The following is a 21,344-nucleotide window of genomic DNA, read 5'->3' on the forward strand; positions in this document are numbered from 1 at the left end:
TCAATGGGAGTTGAATGTTATCAAGATGGGATTCTATACTCTTACATGAAATGTAACAGTTAGACATCTTGGTGCCATCGTTGATTCAAACTGGTAAAGTGTAAGGCCTCGCCCAAACTTACTGTGTGACATTCGTCAATTTCGGGTTCTATTTGTATTCGTTTGTGTATTCGTTTATCACGTAAACCGACCCGATTTATATCCCGAACATTTCAAATATATAAAATATTGAATTTTATGTAACTAAATCATTCCCACATGTTCAATTTGAAAAAAAAAAAACCTTTTACGGATTTGAAAACGCATTTAAAACGAGCAAACTGCATCAAAAACGAACTTCTTGGACGCGTAACAAACCATACAAGACGAGCTGACCAACCCCACCCCTAGAGAGCGCCGCTCCACGTGGCCACCAAGGGGCATGGGATCGCGGGTGGCGGCCTTTGGTCTGCAAGTATATTTGTTTGTTGTTGTGTGTGGTTCATATCAGTTTACCCAATCCGAATTTTCTACCCATTATACCTCTTGCTTATCCTCTCAGCCTTATCCCCTATTATCAAAACCCTTTCCTTCATTCATACTTTCTCTCACTTCATCTTTACTCCAAATTCTCTCTCAATTCTTAAGATCCAAAGGTTGTTCTTCATATTCTTAGTAGTTGACTTCTCAAGTCAAACTAACCCTAAAAATTTCATTCTAACTTGTTCATATAGTTTTACTAACACTTGAATATGGTGGAACAACATATATATATAATATAATACCCCTTGTTACCTTTGGTAGTTACTTCACCGATTCCGGTCGGTGAGGTTTCGGACCTTGTAAGGCAAGGCTTCATGGAGGACTTCGTGTCCTTGATATATATACACTTATATTACTTGTTTGCACATACTAACCATGAATAACTTCTGCTCATTTTAGTTTGTACATCTTATTTATCAAGTTCCATAGTTATGGGATCTAAGAGTCTAGCCTCGGTTCGACCGTAAATAGCTCTAGACCGGAAACCGAACTTTGCTTACTAGTTTTGTTAAAATAGTTGTATAAACATGTTTAATGTTAGATTTGAGTTTTTAAAATCATTTTTACAAGTTCTTTGATATTGGGCATGTGGAATCCATCTATGAACTTATTGTGAGATGGAAACCGAACCAAAACCGAACTTTTGTTTAAACACTTTATTGTTAACTTTTGGTTGTAAAACTTAAGTTTCTTCATTTATAAATTATTATACAAGTTCTTGGATATTTAGGCATGTGGAGACCATCAATGAACTATTTGAGAGACAGAAACCAAACCAAACCGAACTAAACCGATTCTTACTCGCTTAAGACACGCAAGTGTGTTTTTAGCTATCAAGACTTGTATATTTATTTAAAAATAGTTTACAAACTAATTTTAATTATTTTCTTAAGTACTTGGAAATGTTGGATCCAACTTGATCTCATAACAAAGTTTGGACCGACAAAATCGAACACTCGGTTAACTTGTGTTGTTAGTTCTAAAACAATAGAACTACATACTTGGTTAAGTGTTATTATATTTTAATGAGTTATCTCATAACAATTAATATTGTGGAAAGTTGACTTTGGGTTTGACCAATTATCAAGACCCGAACCAACAACCCGAACACTCGTTAAAAACCCGTTTTAGTATCTTTATTCCAATGGGACTTGCATTCTTGCATTTTTACCCACCTTATTACTTAGCATATGTTAAGTAAATATTAAGGTTAGATACTTTAACCCGTTTTCGAGCAAACTTACATTTTAAAAGGGTTATTTCTATAATTTCTTAAAAAGTTACATTTTAAACATTAAACTTTAATTGTGTACATTTCCTATCTTTTTATTTTAAAGATTTCCTAACACAACCATTCTAATTCAAGGCTTTTACTTTTATTTAGGCCTTGCTAGTTAGACTTGTCCTTCCGTTTTCCCGTCTTTTACCGACCAAGTTTTATACTTGAATGTGAGTACTTTCATTTCCCCGTTTTCCATCTTGCGTTTTTGGGGTAATATTGCATACTTATTTCAATCTAAATGTTTTATACTTGAGTCGTAAACCACAAACTTTATTGTATCTTTACTTAAATAAATGCTCGATTTGGTGTTCTATGCTTACATGCTTATGTGCTTATGTGTTACCGCTTTTGGTTGGTTGATTCATAAATCCGTGAACTATCTGGTATTCTCTTATAGCATGGTGCCGTTAATGTATTCTTATTAACGACCTCATGAAATCCGAATCTATTTGGTATTCTCTTATAGACGGTGCCGTTAATGTATTTTATTAACGACCTCATATAAAAATCCTGAACCATCTGGTATTCTCTTATGGCAGGTGTCGCTAATGTGTTAGCGATCTCATTATTATCCAAATTGTTGTTTTTATTTATTGTTTTGTATACAAGATCGTGGCATTTCCTATTATATACATATTGTTCAAAAACCATGAAATTTCTCACCAACCTTTGTGTTGATAAACTTTATTTTATGCAACGTTACAGGTTTGACTTTTGTTGACTCGAGGGCTTGTCGAAAAATGTTACCAAGACTATTAGGATATTAGTAAAACAAACAATATATTTGTTTACTTGTATTCAATTTGTTTGTATGAACGAGATGTGTTGTTTATTGATTTATGAAATGAAATGAGTTGATTAAATATTGTCACTTTTAATAGTGTCTTGTGTATTTGTCCAATCACGTTGCACCCCGGCATGTTCCGCCGCCTTTGGTCGGGGTGTGACATACTGTGTGTTTGATTTGACCACTTTGACTCAATATCGAAAACTACAATAATTGAACACTATATGAGATATATTTTTTTGATTCATGCCTCATTGTTCAATTGATGTCTCATATAGAGAGGATAGATGACAACGATTACTATAAGTTCATTATTTTGCAATAATGTATTCAAAGATATTTTGGTTAATGAATTTAAAAATGTCATAATCAGTTGGGGACATCTATGTGTAGCTAGAGCACATCTAGCTGTCAGCGTTGTGCTATTTGATCCAAAACCGTCCTAGTGGGAGACTGTTGGAAATATGTACGGTTCGGCTTAAGTCAACGCGGGCCGAACCGGTTGTGAACCGAGTAGAGTTACACAGAGGATAACGAACATCAAGCCCACTTAAATAGTTAACTGGGCTAAACACAATTAAATGAGAGTTAATGATGGACAAAGGCTTTTACTGTGGTGATTGGGCTTTAAGCCCATTGGGTTTAATGAAGGATTAAACCATAATCCTTCTATATATATACCCTCTTATCTTCATTATAAGATGATCCTTAACCAAAAACATATCACCACACTATAAACCCTAGCCGCAACCGTCGACCACCACCCCAGCCACCTGCCACCGCCAGCAACCTCCCTAGTCGCGGGACCACAGCTGCCGGCTGCCTGCACCGCCGCCCACCCCGCGCCGTTGCTGTTGTCTGCTGTCTGTCGCCGTCGTGAAGTCGCCTGAATATTCGGTTGGATCTTGTTGAGTCGTTACCTAGCTACGTTTGTTACTCCTTGGTGTCTCTACCGGTTGTGTATAACCGAGGTACAATTTAAATACTGTTATTTACGTTTAACGTTATTTGGTTGTTTAGATCTCGTACTCGTATCGTTTGTAACCGGATCCTCGTTTGGGTTTCGTTATAATGGTTATTAGTTTTATCTTCCGCTGCGTTTTACTCGTTTATTTGTTAATACGATTAATGAATATCAAACGAATATTAAAATCGGGTTTAATTTGTTAAACCGTTTCTTTTACCACCGTTGAAACCCAACAATAAAACCCGTCTCGACACATTTGGTTGAAGCAACAAATGACGTCATTCCATGCAACACGATCAGAAAACGTGCATTGGGAAGGGATGGCAAAAAAGCCCGAGCCTGACGGGTATACCCGAAATTCAAAACAAATGGGACGGGTATACCCGAAACCCGATGGGTATGGGCCGGGTATGGGATTAGGATTTAAAATTTTTCACGGGTACGGGGCGGGTATGGGATTAGATGATACCCGACCCGAATACCCGAAAACACATACCCGTTTACCCTAACTATATACCCGAATCATATACCAGAAAAATTCTTTGTATTTTGTAGGTTGTGAAACATATATATTAAACAATATATAAAGAGTATAATGATATTATTTATTTATTGTCACACTTATATATATGGAGTGTATTATATTTAAAGTTGTAATAATTGTTGTATGAATAAAAGGTATACATTAATTTTAATACTAAAAACAATGTACTTGAAAGTCCCAACGGGTATACCCGATATCCGCGGGTATGCCCGAAACCCGACAAATACCCGACGGGTAATGGGTCGGGTATGGGACACGATTTTACAATCGGGTATGGGCATGGGATTACCAATACCCGGCCCATTGTCATCCCTAGTATTGGGTTCAGTCGAGAACTCACAAACATTTAAGAACCACTAAGAATTGCTTTATCAATAAATACACAATAATTGCTACTCTAATAACTCAGAAAAAATATATAGCATGTTTAGGGCCGGCCCAATCTTTTTAGAGATCTAAAGCGAAATAAAAATTTGAGGCCCTTTATCGAATTTCATTGTTACGACCCCTCATTCTATATCAGAAGTTAGGACCGATAACAAAATATAATACTACGATAGCAAGGAGTGGTTTGCTTGCTAACATAAAACAAATCTTAAAATGATAAGCAATCACCACAGCATTTCATGGATTCACTTACCATGTAACGCCCTTGACGGCTTGTGCCTTTCATGGATTGTCACTTACCATGAAATTATCTCATTTGATATGTGTAACGCCCGCTAACAAAATATAATACTACAATAGCAAGTGGCGGCTTGTTTAAAAAACCAAGATGGTAGACTAATTAAATAAAAAACCAAACGATTCAGAAAACCTAAATTCTAAACAAATCAGAAAAAGTAGAATTAATATCACAATGTTCTAAAAGACTATTAAAATCAAAACTATAAACCAAAACTAATTTCAATAATAATAAAAAAAATAAAAATTGGACGTATCACTATATCAAATGAGATAATTTCAGTTATCCATAACATTTGTACGTATATATTAATGGATGTGTCATTTGGAATTGGTATTTAATGTAATTATGTCATGAAACAACATACGATTCACTATCCTTCAATTAGGAAACCCTATAAAATTTGGTCAAAAATGGGGGCTCTTGATATGTGGTGGCCCTAAGTCTTTGCTTCATCCTTTTATATTATTGGGCCGGCACTATATGTTCATTGTACAACTATATTATTGTAAAAACAAAAATAATAAACTTAAATCATTTGATTTTTTGATCAGCGCATCATGTTTTTTTAAGTTCACTTATTACATTCAATACATATGTTAATTACATACATAACAAAGCAAAGTTAATAGCACAACTGGCCATGTAGTTGATTATATAGCTAGGGAATTGGCTCCCGCGGATGAAAAATTGCAAAACCTAATCTGCAAACATTTATGAGCGGATTGCACATTTAGCTCGGCCGCTGATGCCCATCAGCTTATAACGAAAAATGACTCCATGTATGTGGGGGCATATTTGTCATTTTATATATATTTTCTCTTATAGTTAATTGCATGTTTGGCCTCAAGGAAAGAAAAAAATGCTAACATTTGTGCAATCAACTCTTTCTCTTATATGTCTCTCTTTAAAACACAAATACCATATTGTAAGCTTTGCCGTCAGGAGTTCTAATTTGTAAACGCATAGAACTAATGGTCACATCACATGGTTGGAAAATATAATGTTACATGTTAGAAGAAAAACGTAATTTGAAATGAAAGGATGGCATCCTTTTGAGGTTGCTTCTAACTTGAAGTGGAAAGGGACGTTACCACTAGTCAAGATTTGGGCGGTTGATTATCTATCAAATTCATATGACTTATTCAACAAATACTACGGAGCCCAATAAATCCAAAAGACTATGATAACAAATAATTGTGTAGCTACAAAAAAGAGTTAATTAAGTTAGTAAAAGATTGAAAAGCTTCTTTTATTTAAATATAAAAGAGTGTCTATACTTTTAAATATTTTTTATATAAGAGGTAAAAATATACATTAAATTACCATGTACCTACTAAGACCATGGGCTTGGCATGTGGACTATTCATTTTACCAACCAATCAGTGTCTCTTTAAAATTTAATTAAAAATAGATTTAAAAAATAATTTTTTTTTTCGGATCACGATGTTTGAGGAAAAGTTAGTGAATATCCATCCATGTATGTAGTAGTAGTGACATGACAATGTTTTTTTTTCTTTTAATAAAACCTTCTACTACACATGGTTTAAACATGCAATATTGTATGCATTACATGTATTTAATGACGTATTTGCAATATTATACTACAATAAAATTGATTATTAGTAATTACAAAAACAGCCTTTGCTTTCATTTGATAACCAAATTACTATTACTATACGTATATGCATACTGTGTGCATTAAACTACATACAATATCGAATGAAATCAATTTGATAATCAAATTACTTGAAATAATGAATTACTCTATTTGATACCTCCTGGTAACTTTTGTTACAAATGTTAGGAACAAATGCATATAGACAAATCTAGGGCTGTGCAACATAAGCAAACCGACCCGGACCAGATTAAAACCGACCCGACCCGAAACCGAGATAGATGTAAAATCAAGAACCGATGACTGAACCGGTTAGTTCGTTTCGGGTATTGAACGGTGTTGGTTTCGGTGCTCGGTTATCATGATAAGACCGATACCGACCATGCATTCTGTACCCCATCTGCTTTCGTTCACAGTCGTTCATGAGCTTTCAAGAAATTTACTCGGTGGCTTCATGCAGGTTGTCTTCATGGTGGTGCCGTGGTGGTGGTGTTAATTATTGAATATAACAAATATATAAAGTAGTGGACCTGATTAAATATGTATAAAAAGGTCTGTGATGAGTTGATGTTGACTTTACAGTCTTTACGTTGGGGTGACGAGCTGCTATAGTAGGTGCAAAATATATTGTACATAACTACATATATACACTGCAAATACATTAATGTACTTTTAATTAAAAAAGTATGAACTCAATATTTAAATAAAAAAAGTATTAACTCTCTCTCATTTTAGGTATTTTTTACACGCACTCTCTCTTCTTTTCTTTTTCTTTCTCTCATCTCCCAAGAACACATACCAGTGTGTGTGTTTGTTTACTCTACTGGTTACTTGATTTGTTTGTTTCACAATTTCTTTACCTTGTTTTTCAATCTATTCTGGTGATGAAAAGAATGGATTATAATACTCTTCACTACATAGAAGATCTTGCTGCTATACTTTCACTATTTTGGGTCGGGTCGGTCTGCTTCGGTTAATTTCAGTCCAAGAACGAGACTGAACCCGAAACCGAAAATCAGCTGGAATTGGAACCGAGTTTTGACCGACACATACGGGTTTGGTCGGGTTTCGGTTTTTCTCGGGCTGACCCAATATTTGCACACCCCTAGACAAATCCATTAACAAGTAACATATGACTTGCTCATATATTGTCGTTGAGTCTTAATATCAGTCCCTTCTTGTGTAATAACACCGAAATGACGACAAATAATTAAATCTAAATATCATCAATACAAAGATGATGCTGGCCACAATGTTAAAAACCCACGTATACCCATTATTCAAGATAATTATGTATTTACAATTTATATATATACAATTTCAGGTGGATTAAGAGTTGTACATCATGCAATTCAAATTGTATCCTACTCACCGCTTATTCTTCCAATCATTTTCTTCCAAGCCTCCAGCCTCCTTCGATATCTCTGGTATTGCAACCACCGTTTCTAGACACACCGTCTCTCTCTCTCTTATTTCTCTCAGGTCCATGATGTTTTTTTTAGTTACTCGCTCGCTATTCATCGCTCACTGTTGCCGGGTGGCGGTGGTGTGGTGTTTTCATTGTGTACCGTTGCCGGGTTCGATTTCGAAACCCCAGGTGGCGATGACAGTGGCGGTGGCGATATGTTGCTTAACTCTTCTTCCTACTATCTCATTACAATCAGACGCGCTTGAGAAACAACGATTACATCCAGTTTCTTCGTCAGCGCCGGCTACCTAACTCCGGAAATTGGGCACCGGTGTCACTGGTATGTATGCTCAATAACATATATTTTTTTCACAATCATACCGCGTTTTACAAGTACACAGTCATAAATCACAACAATTGTTGCAGTTGCTTTAAAAGTTACATCCTTTACTCTTACATTGCAAAATTGATTTGATATTATTTGATTTTTTACTTAAATCTTATACCAGTACTATTCGTGCACACATGTATTTGCCTTTTGTTTCAGAGTAATACCTATACACATGTAGACGGGAAACGAGTTGTCAATCTGTTTGACTTTTCAAACTGATTTAACTTGGATCTTGAGGGTTATTGTTATCGTTGCGTTTATGTGATGGGCGCAAAGAACACATAATGTTTGGTTCCAAAGGCAGTTACTTTCTTGAGTTGTTGATGTTATCTTTTTGTGGTATATTTTGATGGTAACATATGCAGGAGCTCAAGTTGGATTTATGCAATAAGTTTTTCATTATTAGTTTATTTATTGCGTTTTGGAGTTTCGATATGCCTTTTAACATTATGCTTTTGATTTTCGCTAAGAATATTTAAAGTTGTGATGGTATTATAAGCTTTATAGGCAATGATGTTGGCTGAGCCTTTTTTGTTTCTGTTAGTTGATGGTTTGAACGGGTTAATGATCGTAGTTGGGTTAAATGATCAAGGTTGAATCCGTTGGCTTCAATTAAACATAACCCCTTTAGCTAAACGGGTTTTTACAAGAAATGTTGTTGTGTGAGCCTTTTTTGTTTCTTTTTTGGATGGCTTGAATGGGTTGAATAATTGTGATGGGTTAAATGAGTCATTATGTGAAGCCAACAACTTTTGTAGGCGATGATGCTGTTTAAGCCTCTTTGATCTATATTTTTAATGGCTTGAATGGGTTGAATATTGTAATGGGTTAAAAGGGTCAACGCTTGAACCTATGGGGTTCAACCAAACACAGCCCCATTAGCTAAACGTGTTCACGGTTAGACACGAACATCACTCTGAACCCAAATGCTATAGGTGTCGGTTAAACTTATTTGTCTCTCACGTCTAATTTTTTATAAGAAAGTGGAACAATAAATACAATTAGCATTCATGATAGTTGGATATTAGTGTTTCAGTTTTGGGTGTGTTGTTACACGTCAAAAACACATCAAAACGACAACATTTTTTTTATTTTGAGGTAACTTTATTGCTGTTTCGGATCAAATTTATGTTAGAGGGTCAATTTACAGGACAAAAACAGGTCAAAATGAAGAGGTTCAGGTGGCTTATTGCTTAAAATCTACCATGCCAGGAGCTACATTGCAGTGAATTTGAAGAACTTCCATCTGCTATTCTAATTTCGTCGTTTTCCTCTCAAGGTATCAATGTTTGCTCATTCTGATTATTAATTGGTTTTCCAATTTTATTCGAAAATAATTAAGCTTGGATTTGTTTATAATATACTCACAAGAAACAAGCTGTCTTCAATGATTTAGTCTTTTGAAATGAGTTTGTCCTACAGATTTAGTGTTTTAAAATGATTTATTGTCATTCAATAAATTAGCTTTTTAAATTGAATTAGTGCTATGCAGTTTTTCTTTTTCTTCTTTTTTTTTTTTCTTTTTGTCAATCGGGTTAGTGTGTGAAAATGTCCTTTTTTTATGGATGATATTTTTGTATCAGGTTTGAGGAGCAAAATATAAACGTATGATGGATGATTGCAACACTTACCGAGCATTACACTTTCTGAACTAACCTTTTTCTTTCCCCTCCGCCCATACAAGGTGGCTTCTTCTCCAATGGACTGTGACCTAGCCAAAAATTATCGATTGTCTTATGTCTGTTTTCCTGTTGATCTAGATTACTCTTTTTATTTACCTCTTTTTAAATCAGCTATTTCATATATATATTTTATTATAAAACGATTACCTTTTATTTACCTTTTTTTTTAAATTATAAAATGGCATACTTTTCAAAATAACTAATGTGTAGTCGTGTATGCAAATAGGCATCATCATACACAGCCTATTTTAATGGCTTGGATTGTGTTAGTGATTATTTCCTAAACAACAAGGGGAAAACAAAGAAATAGTCAAATTAGATTTTAACAATCACGCATTTTTATAGTTGTTCGATAATAGATATGTATTAATCGTTGCTAAGAGTAATGACCTGTCACTCACAACCCTTATTTGTTGCTATCATGCTATACTATGTGTACCCTTTACATGATTACTTGTTTTCTATATTAATGTACATGTATGTTTCAGTTTGAATACATAATAATCTTTTAAAACTATAAAGTCATATGAATGATATCAAACAAACTCTGTTTGAACTCTAATGGCATTGAACTGTTTCGTCATGAAGGACAAATTACCATAACTCACCAAAAGAACACGCACACAAAAGTAATATTGAATAACTCTAAATATATTATAGAAAAAATATAACTCAAAAACCCTTTTTACACATAGCTCGTGTTTACTTGATGAATCCTAACTTAGTTGCATCTCGTGTGTTCTGTAATGTCTAGCCATAACTCAGTTTATATAAACTAACACTAACTTGCCCAAGACATTACCAATTATAATAACAATCAATTAGGAAACATAACCAACAATGACCTACTTATCAATATTGGTTTCTCAACTTCATCGACTTGTGACTTGGATTATAAAATTACCAACACGTCGAACTCTATGATATTAGATTTTAGGTTTTTGCTTTTCGATTTATAGCTTGTAGATTTTAGAATTTTTGTTTAGATCATATTGTGTTTTTTATTTTTCATTATGTTTTTGTTTGTATAAATCATTTTGTGTGTTTTTCATTGTGTTTTTTTTTGTTAACATTATGTTATATTACTTATCATTGTGTTATATGTTATGATTTATTATGTTTCGTACCGTTCCTAGATTTAGAAGACCGTGTAGGATCTGTATCCATACATCTATCAGCAAAACAAACATTTGATTTACTTGCTATGGTGTATAAGAAGTTTTAGGAATTGACAAGATCATTTATACAGAATTTCTTTTGATCAAAAAGTTTTTTTTTTAAATCCTTCTACAATTCAATTTGATTACTATTATCTCTATTGTCGTTTTCATCTTGGGTGAACTTTTTCCCCCACAAAATTCCAATAAACAACTCATCGCATCTTTCATGATGTTAAGACTGATTTGATTTGATCTTTTCTAAGATGATGCATAACCCTAATCTCTTTATACCTAGCCACCAGGCCATCACGTCCATGAATAAGTCAGTATCAACAAAAGGCTATTAACGATGACAATAAAACGCATCATAAAATCAAAAGAAGACTAAAATTTGAAAATAAAGATGTGAGATGTTACTATCGTGATTTAGAAGAATTTAATAAAAGAATCAAGAATATGATATTTCCTCTCTAGAATAATACTGCAATGATATAGAAGAATTTGTTAATTTCCTAGCTCATGTGTGTGGAACGAACTAGGTGAAACCGGGTGACTGGGGAGCCAAGCCAACTTCAGCTTCATCTTGAAGCTAAATCAGTTAGCTCGACTTGGCTTGTTTTATCTTAATGGCTGAAACTTTAAGCTCAAGCTCAGGAGCCAGCTCATTTAAATTAAAACTATTAAAAAATATTTAATTAATTTTTAAGTAAAAATTAAATATAATAATAGTTTTAGGGTGGTCTCAAATGAGCTCATATTTTATGTGCACATATAAATCATAAACATTAGAACTAGGGTTTAACTTGGGTGAAAACGAGTGAGCCGACATGGCATCTTACGAGCGAGCATACCTTAGCTCAAGCTCGGCTCATCTACAAACCAACTTGACTCTTTTATAAACGATCTGACTTCATACAAGTTTTTATTAGATCGAGAGACGTATGAGCTTTTATAACATCCCTATCGCGAATATAAGAAAGAGAAGTCTGTCATGCCATTTTAATTAACTTGTTATCAAAGGGTCTTTAGTCGAGTCACGAGTGTCTCATTAGTGATGGGAAAAAAAGTATGTCTCACTTTTATTTTAATATAGTTATTGGAAAAGTTAATTAATTTGATCCGAATCAATACGCCAACGAGAAAAAATGGAGCTAGCCTTTTATTTTATCTTTTGATATGCAAAGATTTTTGTCATTAAAGAATCTAAAGGTACAGACGTACCAATGAACCAACACTTTTTTAAGTGGACAAGCCATCTAGAAGATATACGTTTGGTAGGCTTGTACTTGGATAAACATGAGGCGACCAAGACATGGCAAATATAAGAATTAAATTAAAATGCGTCTAATTACTTTAATCTTAAACTGTATTTTAATTTCATCATTACATTTAAATATGAAAATAGAATGGTTTTTACCGTTCTTGCTTCAAAATAAACTTTACAGTAACATCATTTATATGTTTATATGATGATAAAAATATTTTCAATATGATCTATTAATATAAAATAAATTAAAGGATCATATTTACATGTTAACTAGCTATCAGCCCTTCCATAATTAGATCGACTTACTGATAGGAATTTGTCAAGCTCATTTTACTTCCTGATCGAATTACCATAATTCATCAATGTTCCAATATGTGTCGGCCGCCATGTCACCGAACCTTATCCCATCATTATCTGCCAACTGGAAGTTTAGGGTCGACATGTCATCTGACCCGAAGCCCATCATGTCTAACTCTTTTATATCCGCATCATAACAATCAATGTTTTGTAATGATGAGTTATAAAAGGTGGTATTAATATCCCTATAGTCATGCGACAATTCAGGCAAAATCTTGCTACAAGGATCTGATGCACAAATGCTTGAGCCGGAGTTGTCATACTCGTTACGGCTTGGTTGTGGTGGGGAGGATGATGCAAACAGGGTTTGTTCAGTTTGTGGGTGTTTGGTTTCTATGGTTAGAGTGGAAGTGGTTGAATTTGATAACGATGATGATGAAGTTTGCTCTACTTTTTCAAGTAACCTTGGCATCCAAAATTGGTGAAGTGCTTCTACAAACCTCTTGCTACCCGAGTCGATCTTAAGGTGACGAGCTTGTTTCTGTACCCTTGTTCTCCAATAGTTCTTGATCTCATTGTCTGTTCTTCCAGGCAAGTTGCGGGCAATTTTGGACCATCTAGCATGCATTTAAAGTAAGGGCACAACACAATTGTAACAAACTTATATATTGTATTACACAGTATAGGATTATATATATACCTATTGCCCCACTTGGAATGAAGTTGGAGGATCACGAGTTGTTCTTGTGGTGTGAGATTTCCACGCTTAGTGTCCGGTTTAAGATAATTCAACCATCTTAGCCTACAACTTTTGCCTGTTCTTTTCAAACCTGAAAATCAAACGTCAGAAATCAATAATAACCCAATATGAGGAAAACTGAAGCATCGTCTATGTTTGTAAGCAAGACTGATGTGCACATATAAACCACTATGTATGTTACCTGCTGATTTTGCTAGCAAATTCCAACGGCCTTCCCCATGACAGCTGATATAATGGATAAGAAGATTGTCCTCCTCAAGTGTCCATGCCCCTCTTTTAAGTTGATCAATCTCTTCTTCTCCGTTACAAGAATAATTAGCCATATTCTTGGTAGCCCTCATTAAAGTTGTAAAGTAACCCAAGAGAGGATTAATATGAAAAGAGAAAAGTTTTGTAATGCTTGAATGATGGGGTGCTAGGAAACCAAGTGGGAATTTATATAAGTTGTGAAAGGAATTTCTTGAAAAAATAAAAACGACATCCTATTATTTTATTGACTTAAGTATAAACTAATCAAACTAGTGCTCTTTGTGTGAGCATTTAATTAATTTAATAAAATGTGATATTTGTCTACTACTATGTTGAGACTTGTTGTGGCTGCTAGGTTCACACCCTTGGTCACCCCTCTACTCCTTTCCTTCTCTTTTTACTCCTTTTCACAGTTTTACTCGACCATAACTACATACTTAAGTCCTTATGTTTAAGCGTGTACTTTCTAGGATTTAAACTCGATTATTTTTTTAAAGTTTGACTAGAGAGGAAATAACCAATGAAATAGTTATTTTGCACTAAAACTTGCTTTAACTTAAAAAAAACGTATGACTGATTACGTATTAGAAATCATATTAAAATTGTATATGATCATATTCCAACGTACGTAGTCAAGATCCTAAACAAGAAAATAATTATTTTTACAAAAATGATGTTGGTTTTTAAATCTGAATTAAACCCCAAATAGATGGAGTCGGCTCTAACTAAATGAAATGGTGCTTTGAGCCGTTTGATGCATCATTAATGCAAAAGCTACATACGATAAAATCATTATATATGTTATATAGAGTTAAACTAAACCATTTTATAAGGATGAGGGGTGTGGGGCTTCAACGGGGGCGCTAGAGCCCCTCCGCTCGCGCCCCCAGGCGCTAACACCACACCATCGGGGCGCTAACGGGGGCGCTAACGGGGCGCTAACGCGAAAAACAATGCAGGCGTGAGCTGGTTAGCGGGAGAAGAGAGAGAGGAGCACACCTTTTGAGGTATTTTGGACCGTTGGGAGCCGAAAAAAACAAAAAAAAATATATTTTCTATATAGGTTTACGGAAAAGAGCCGTTGAGCTCATATTAAATTAAAAAAAAATATTTTCTTAAACTATAAATATATACCTTTATAAAATATACTTCATTTCACAATTATACACCTTTCCTCCTAAAATCCTCTCAAAACTAACACAAAAAAAATGTCGTTGTTTGAATATATTTATAAAAAAATAAAAAAAAAAAATTTCGCTGGAGCCCCTGCTGGAGCCCCTCCACACCAGGGGCCAGGGCTCCAACGGAGGCTCCAACAACCCCCTTATCCAGTTTCTCTCTATGCCACACGTCATAATATTATTGGCTGGAGCCTCCACTAAAGCCCCTATTAAAGCCCCCCACACCCCTCAGCCTAAGGTAGTTGATGTGATAAGGGTGAAACGTGAAGAAGAAGAAAAAAGGGCGGTACGTAGATAGTGAAAGGTTTCATATTTCACTTCAAAGAACACGTGCCATGTGTGTAGTGAAATGTGTTAATAAAGTGAGATGAAGATAAATGTTTGGTTGTATATTGATTATTAATTAATAATTTTAATCCTTTTTGTCTTCGAGCCCGCTAAGATCTTCACCATGGGCACATGGTGACACAACCTGCTTTAATGCCCTTGATTGTGAGCCATGACACGACTAATTATTTCAAAGCTTTAGAGGTTCGTCTTTGTTAAAAATCATATGTTATTTAACATTCTATACGTTTGTCACTTGACGTTTGAGGATCATATAAAACTTTTGTATGGTAATTATTTAATTATGCCATTATGTTGTGATGTAAGAATTGCCATAGTTTCATCATCCGTACGTGAGGCCTATTGGTTTAGTGCTTCATTTGGCATATTTAATTTTGTAACAGTGTCATGAGTTTTAATATAATCTTTTTCTCTTTTGTTCTCCAAATTAAATAGACTTAACTTTGTTGCTACTTTATTAAGAAAAGAAAGAAAGAACATAAAAATTTAGATATAATAAAAAAAAACTGTCATTTTCAAGTTATATAAAAATTAATAAAAAAGCCAACTAGATGCCCATTGTATTTTCAAAGCGAATAGTTACCTTCAAAATCAATGTGCATGCGTGTTTTACTATAATTTCTTTGGAAGACGATACAACGGTGAGACAAGATATTCTATTCTTATTTAGGATAATGACGAGCTCGAGCTTAGTTCATTCTCAACCAGTTCTCTATACTTAGCTAGGGGAATTTATGATAGTTATAAATGGTTGTGGGTAGAAAAGAGATAAAAATATAATTTGGGAAAATTAAATTTGAGGTTTAACGTGTATAATATTTTAGTATTTTCTGAAAATGGTTGAGTAAAGGAGAGATAAATGATAATAATAAATCTATAAAAGTGTATTATTTAATTGAAAATAAGAGAGATAATGTAGTTATTTTTTGTGTAATTATATCTAACTATACTAATAAAAGAAAATAATGAGGATGATGTAGTAATCCCACATTCATTCTAGGCCTAATCTCTCTTCTCATTCATCCTACCTATCCATGGGTTATGGAGCAAAACCATATTGACAAATGAGTTATAATTTCCTTTCCAATTCTCTAATTTATCATCTCATTCATCTCAATTATCCATTGGTCATGGGCCAAAATAATTTTGGCAAATAGGTTATAATTTCATTTCCAATTCTCTAATTTCTCATCTTATTTATCCTACATATCCATGGGTCATGAGACAAAACAGTTTTGAGAAATGAGTTATAATTTCTCTTTTAATTCTCTAATCTCTCATCTCATTTATCATAGTTGTCCACGGGTAATTGGTCAAAACAATTTTTGCAAATGTTGTATATAAAAAAAATCAAATTTGTAAATTTGATATTTAAGACTTCTGATTATTTATACTATATATTTTATCTTCTTTTTACCTATAATTTTGTTCATTTCTTTTAGATAATAAATCTTTTTATTTTTATTATTTGACAAATCCCGTGTAATACACAGGTTCAAAAGCTAGTGATATATATAAGAATATATGGTAGAGAACTGACTGTGAATGCTCTTAGTCGACACTTTCCTAGCCTCCTAAGCCAGAAGTGTTGGTTGAACTCGAGTCGTCTTAGCCAGTGGAGCTAATGTGGCGACTTCTAATCGAAGGAAATGAGAGATACCCACTTTGATGAAGAAACTAAATTTTATTTCAACAATATTATAAAATGTCACACCCCCATCTAGGGCCTAGGAGTGCGACCCACAAGTTGGTATCGTGTTTGTAAATAATTCAGAGTTGCGTTATGTTGCGGAAGACTTATAAAACTTTAAGGATCAAAAGTGTAACATTTATATATATTCAAAGACGGGAATTATAAATACCCGTTTAAGTTGTTAACAAAAGATTATTTGTTTATGTTATACAAACCACCATTTTAATCTTACACAAAAAGAATCCGAGCCATCGGATATTAGTACTTCATCATTTCCAAGCTCTAGCTTTGTTCACCTGCAAAATGTAATAAAATACGTCAGCAACGAATGCTGGTGAACACGCTGACGCAAAAATATTTCTTTACTTTATTACCCCTCGAGACTACGCCAGCCTCGGCCCAACGTGGCTTAGGAATAACAAAGTCAAATAACACATTATAAATATGAGCCTCTACGCTAGGTCACCTCAGCAAACACCGCAGCGTTTGACTTAGTTAAGTACCCGTAAATATACACATAAGGTCGTACTCCCTGCAGGAGAGCGTCCTACGACCAAGGGTGGTGCGATCATGCCCATTCATCGCATAGTACCACCTATCTAAGGATCCAGACATACGTATACCACAGCCTATGGGCTAGGTTTATACCCTTATTCATAACGGTTTTAGGAACACATAGTTTCTTGTAAACAATTTCAAATAACAAGTTTGACTCATTTTAAATAAGTAAAAGTTTGAGGGCGTATTCACCTTGTCTCTTAGGATCGGCTTCACTCACCGTCCAAGGGTCTTTCCCTTTCTTTATCTCGCACCTATAGTACGAGTATAAATATTTGTTAGTCGGATACACGATCCGGCTTAAGACCTTTAGTCTTATATCTCAATCCTCGATTGAACCTTTAGTTCAATTTCTTTTACTTGAAAACCTTTAGTTTAAAAGTAAATTATAAACCTTTAGTTTACATTCAAAACCTGACGTTTCTTCTTCTCCAAGGAACGTAATCTTTTTCTTTTATTATTTAAGAATACTCTTTATTCATTAAATAATATTTCATAACAAAGAATATTTACATATATACTTACACACATATATACATATTCATCAATATTCATAATCATACTTTCATTCGTTTCTTTGTTATGTTTTCTTTTCTTTTCTTTTCTTTTATCAAGGTATCGAGTATATCCTCGACTTAAGGCTTAAGCCTTGAATATAATATTAAATTATATTGAATTCGATATTACGCCTAACCTTAAGTGGCGTATAGAAACTCTAGGGACTCGAGCAGCACTCCAACGCCGCTTGAACTCTTTGGTCGTCAATCGATAACGCCAAACTTCAATTCTCGACAACACGCTTATCGAGGTTCATTGCCATTATAACAACACCTTCTTGATATGGTGGAGAGTGGTATAAACTTCAAGGAAACGTCGGTACACAAATAAGATTCGAGGCACGATTATCGAGGAAATCGTTTATATGATTGTCGGGTTTTAGAGAGAAGCTAGTGAGAGAGTGAACAGCTGAGTTTGGGATATGGAAATGAGCAGCCCTTGGCCGCTATTTATAGGCAAAATATTGGTCCCCATCGAGTTTCGCGATGGGTCCCTGGACAGACCTATCGTGTACCGCGATATAGGTCTGTCGAGTCACTGCCTAGCCTTGCCACGTGGCGACACGTGGCAGGCACCGCTCCACGTGGTGACACGTGTCAGCAGTGTTGTCACGTGGTGACATGTGGCGGCAGACACTGCCACCGTGTTCCACGTGTCACAATTTGTCAGACTCCCCATCGCGGTACGCGATGGGTGTCTCTTCTGACTCATCGCGTAGCACGATGGGTCAGGAAAAAACAAATTTTTCATAATTAACCCTCAACTTTGGAATTTTGGCAATTTTAGTCCCTAGACTTTGGAAAGTTGATACTTTGAACTCGAAATTTTCACGTTGTTACATCCTCCCCACCTTGAAACAAATCTCGTCCTCGAGATTGCTTTTACAAGAATAGTTGGGGGTATTTCTTTCTCACTTCCGATTCGAGTTCCCAAGTATATTCGGGCCCTCTACGCGAGTTCCATTTTACTTTCACTATTTTCAAAGTTCTTTTCTTTAACTTCTTTGTTTTCGAATCTTCAATTTGAATTTGACATTCTACGAATTTTAAGTTCTCATTTATTTTAACGTCTTTTAATGGCATAGCCAACGATTCATCGGTCAAACACTTATGCAGATTCGAAACATGGAATACGTCATGTATCCCTTGCATTTCCTCAGGCAGTCGCAAACGGTATGCAACAATGCCGATTCGTTCGAGTACCTCAAAAGGTCCAACGAATCGAGGACTCAATTTTCCTTTCTTACCGAAGCGAACAACGCCTTTCCAAGGCGAAACTTTCAATAACACTTTGTCACCGACATTAAACTCTAACGGCTTACGACGGACATCGGCGTAACTCTTTTGGCGATCACGTGCCGTCTTAAGTCGTTCTGGGATTTGAATAACTTTGTCGGTAGTTTCTTGGATTATCTCAGGTCCAGATAACTGATTGTCTCCGGTTTCAGACCAACACATGGGCGTTCTACACTTTCTTCCTTAAAACGCCTCGAACGGTGCGGTTTGAATACTTGCGTGATAGCTATTATTGTACGAAAATTCCATTAGGGGCAAGTGGTCATCTCAACTTCCACCTAGATCAATCACACAAGAGCGGATCATATCTTCCAACGTTTGTATCGTCCTTACGCTTTGCCCATCGGTTTGTGGATGATAAGCAGAGCTAAGATTCAACTTTGTACCGAGAGCTTGTTGGTAGCTTTTCCAGAAATGAGACGTAAAACGACTGTCTCGATCAGATACTATAGACAACGGTACTCCATGCAAAGCGACAATGGTGTTTACATAGATACGCGCTAATCTATCCATAGAATACGACTCATTGATGGGTATAAGTGTGCGGATTTTGTTAATCGATCCACAATTACCCATATTGCATTGTGTTGTCGAGTCGTCTTTGGGAGTTTGGTAATGAAATCCATTGTAATCAACTCCCACTTCCATACGGGAAGTTCGGGTTGCTATAGCAATCCCGAAGGCCTTTGGTGTTCAACCTTGACTTTCAAAAAAGTCAAACATTTCGCAACATGCGAAGCGACATCCCTTTTCATACCATTCCAACAATAATTTGCTGTCAGATTGTGGTACATTTTATCACTTCCGGGATGCATCATATATTTCGACTTGTGAGCTTCTTTCAAGATTTTCTCACGCAATCCTCCAACGATTGGTACCCAAATTCTATTTACAAGTCTTAGGATACCATCATCACCCTTGACTAGCGAGTCAATGGTGCCATTTCGTTTTTCGTCGGAGATTTGGTTTTCATCTATCGCTTGAGTTTGCGCGGATTTGATTTGTTCAAAAAGATCGATTTGAAGTTCTAAGAGCAATGCTCGAACTCTTTTGGGCTTCTCATGCTCTTTGCGACTTAAGGCATCAGCCACAACGTTGGCCTTGCCTTCATGATAGACAATCTCGCAATCATAGTCGTTGAGTGTTTCCATCCATCGTCGTTGACGCATGTTAAGCTCTTTTTGATCGAAAATATGTTTCAAGATTTTATGATCAGTGTACACAGTAAATCATACTCCATAGAGATAGTGCCTCCAAATCTTAAGTGCAAAGATTATGGCACCTAACTCTAGATCGTGAGTTGTGTAATTCTTTTCGTGTACTTTGAGTTATTGAGAGGCGTAGGCGATTATTTTCTTTCGTTGCATTAGTACACATCCCAAACCGGAGTGGGATGCGTCACTAAATACCACAAAGTCCTCAGTACCTTCTTGCAAAGCCAAGATAGGTGCTTGGGTGAGTTTTTGTTTGAGTATATCGAACGCCTCTTGTTGCTTCGTTCCCCATTCATACTTGAAGTTTTTACGAGTTAAGGAAGTTAATGGAACGGCGATTCGAGAGAAGTTTTCGATGAACCTACGGTAATATCCGGCCAATCCTAAGGAACTTCGGATCTCGGTTGGCGACTTCGGGATCTCCCATTTAGAGATAGTTTCAATCTTAGCGGGGTCCACTTGAATACCGTTAACATTGATAGTGTGACCAAGAAATTGCACCTCGTGCAACCAGAACTCGCATTTTGAGAACTTGGCGTACAACTTCTCGATTCTAAGAATTTCAAGCAAAGTACGAAGGTGGATTTCATGATCGGCCTTAGACTTAGAGTAAATGAGTATGTCGTCGATGAAAACGATCACAAATTTATCTAAGTAAGGTTTGCAAATACGGTTCATCATATCCATGAACGCGGCCGGAGCATTAGTAAGTCCAAACTGCATAACCGTGAACTCATAATGTCCATACCTCGTTCGGAAAGCAGTCTTTGGAATGTCTTCAGATTGAACTTTAAGTTGGTGATAGCCGGAACGTAGATCAATTTTTGAAAAGAAGCTAGCACCTTGAAGTTGATCGAAAAGGTCATCAATACGAGGGA

At 35.5% G+C, this 21,344-nt stretch overlaps 1 protein-coding gene across 1 annotated transcript; it reads right to left on the minus strand.

Annotated features, from left to right (window-relative positions):
- Positions 1 to 12,456: 12,456 nt before the first annotated feature.
- LOC143582957 (transcription factor MYB62-like) lies at positions 12,457 to 13,758 on the minus strand. The gene is made up of 3 exons (XM_077065406.1): positions 13,552 to 13,758; positions 13,311 to 13,440; positions 12,457 to 13,227 (listed from the first exon to the last, which is right to left on the minus strand). Exons 1-3 carry the CDS (start codon positions 13,709 to 13,711, stop codon positions 12,660 to 12,662), a joined length of 858 nt encoding a protein of 285 aa, XP_076921521.1. The 5' UTR covers positions 13,712 to 13,758; the 3' UTR covers positions 12,457 to 12,659.
- Positions 13,759 to 21,344: the final 7,586 nt, after the last annotated feature.

Source organism: Bidens hawaiensis, unplaced genomic scaffold (assembly GCF_021521415.1).
Source record: "Bidens hawaiensis isolate Kalapana, Puna unplaced genomic scaffold, B.hawaiensis_p1.1 tig00032079_1, whole genome shotgun sequence".
Classification (NCBI taxonomy): Eukaryota; Viridiplantae; Streptophyta; class Magnoliopsida; order Asterales; family Asteraceae; genus Bidens; species Bidens hawaiensis.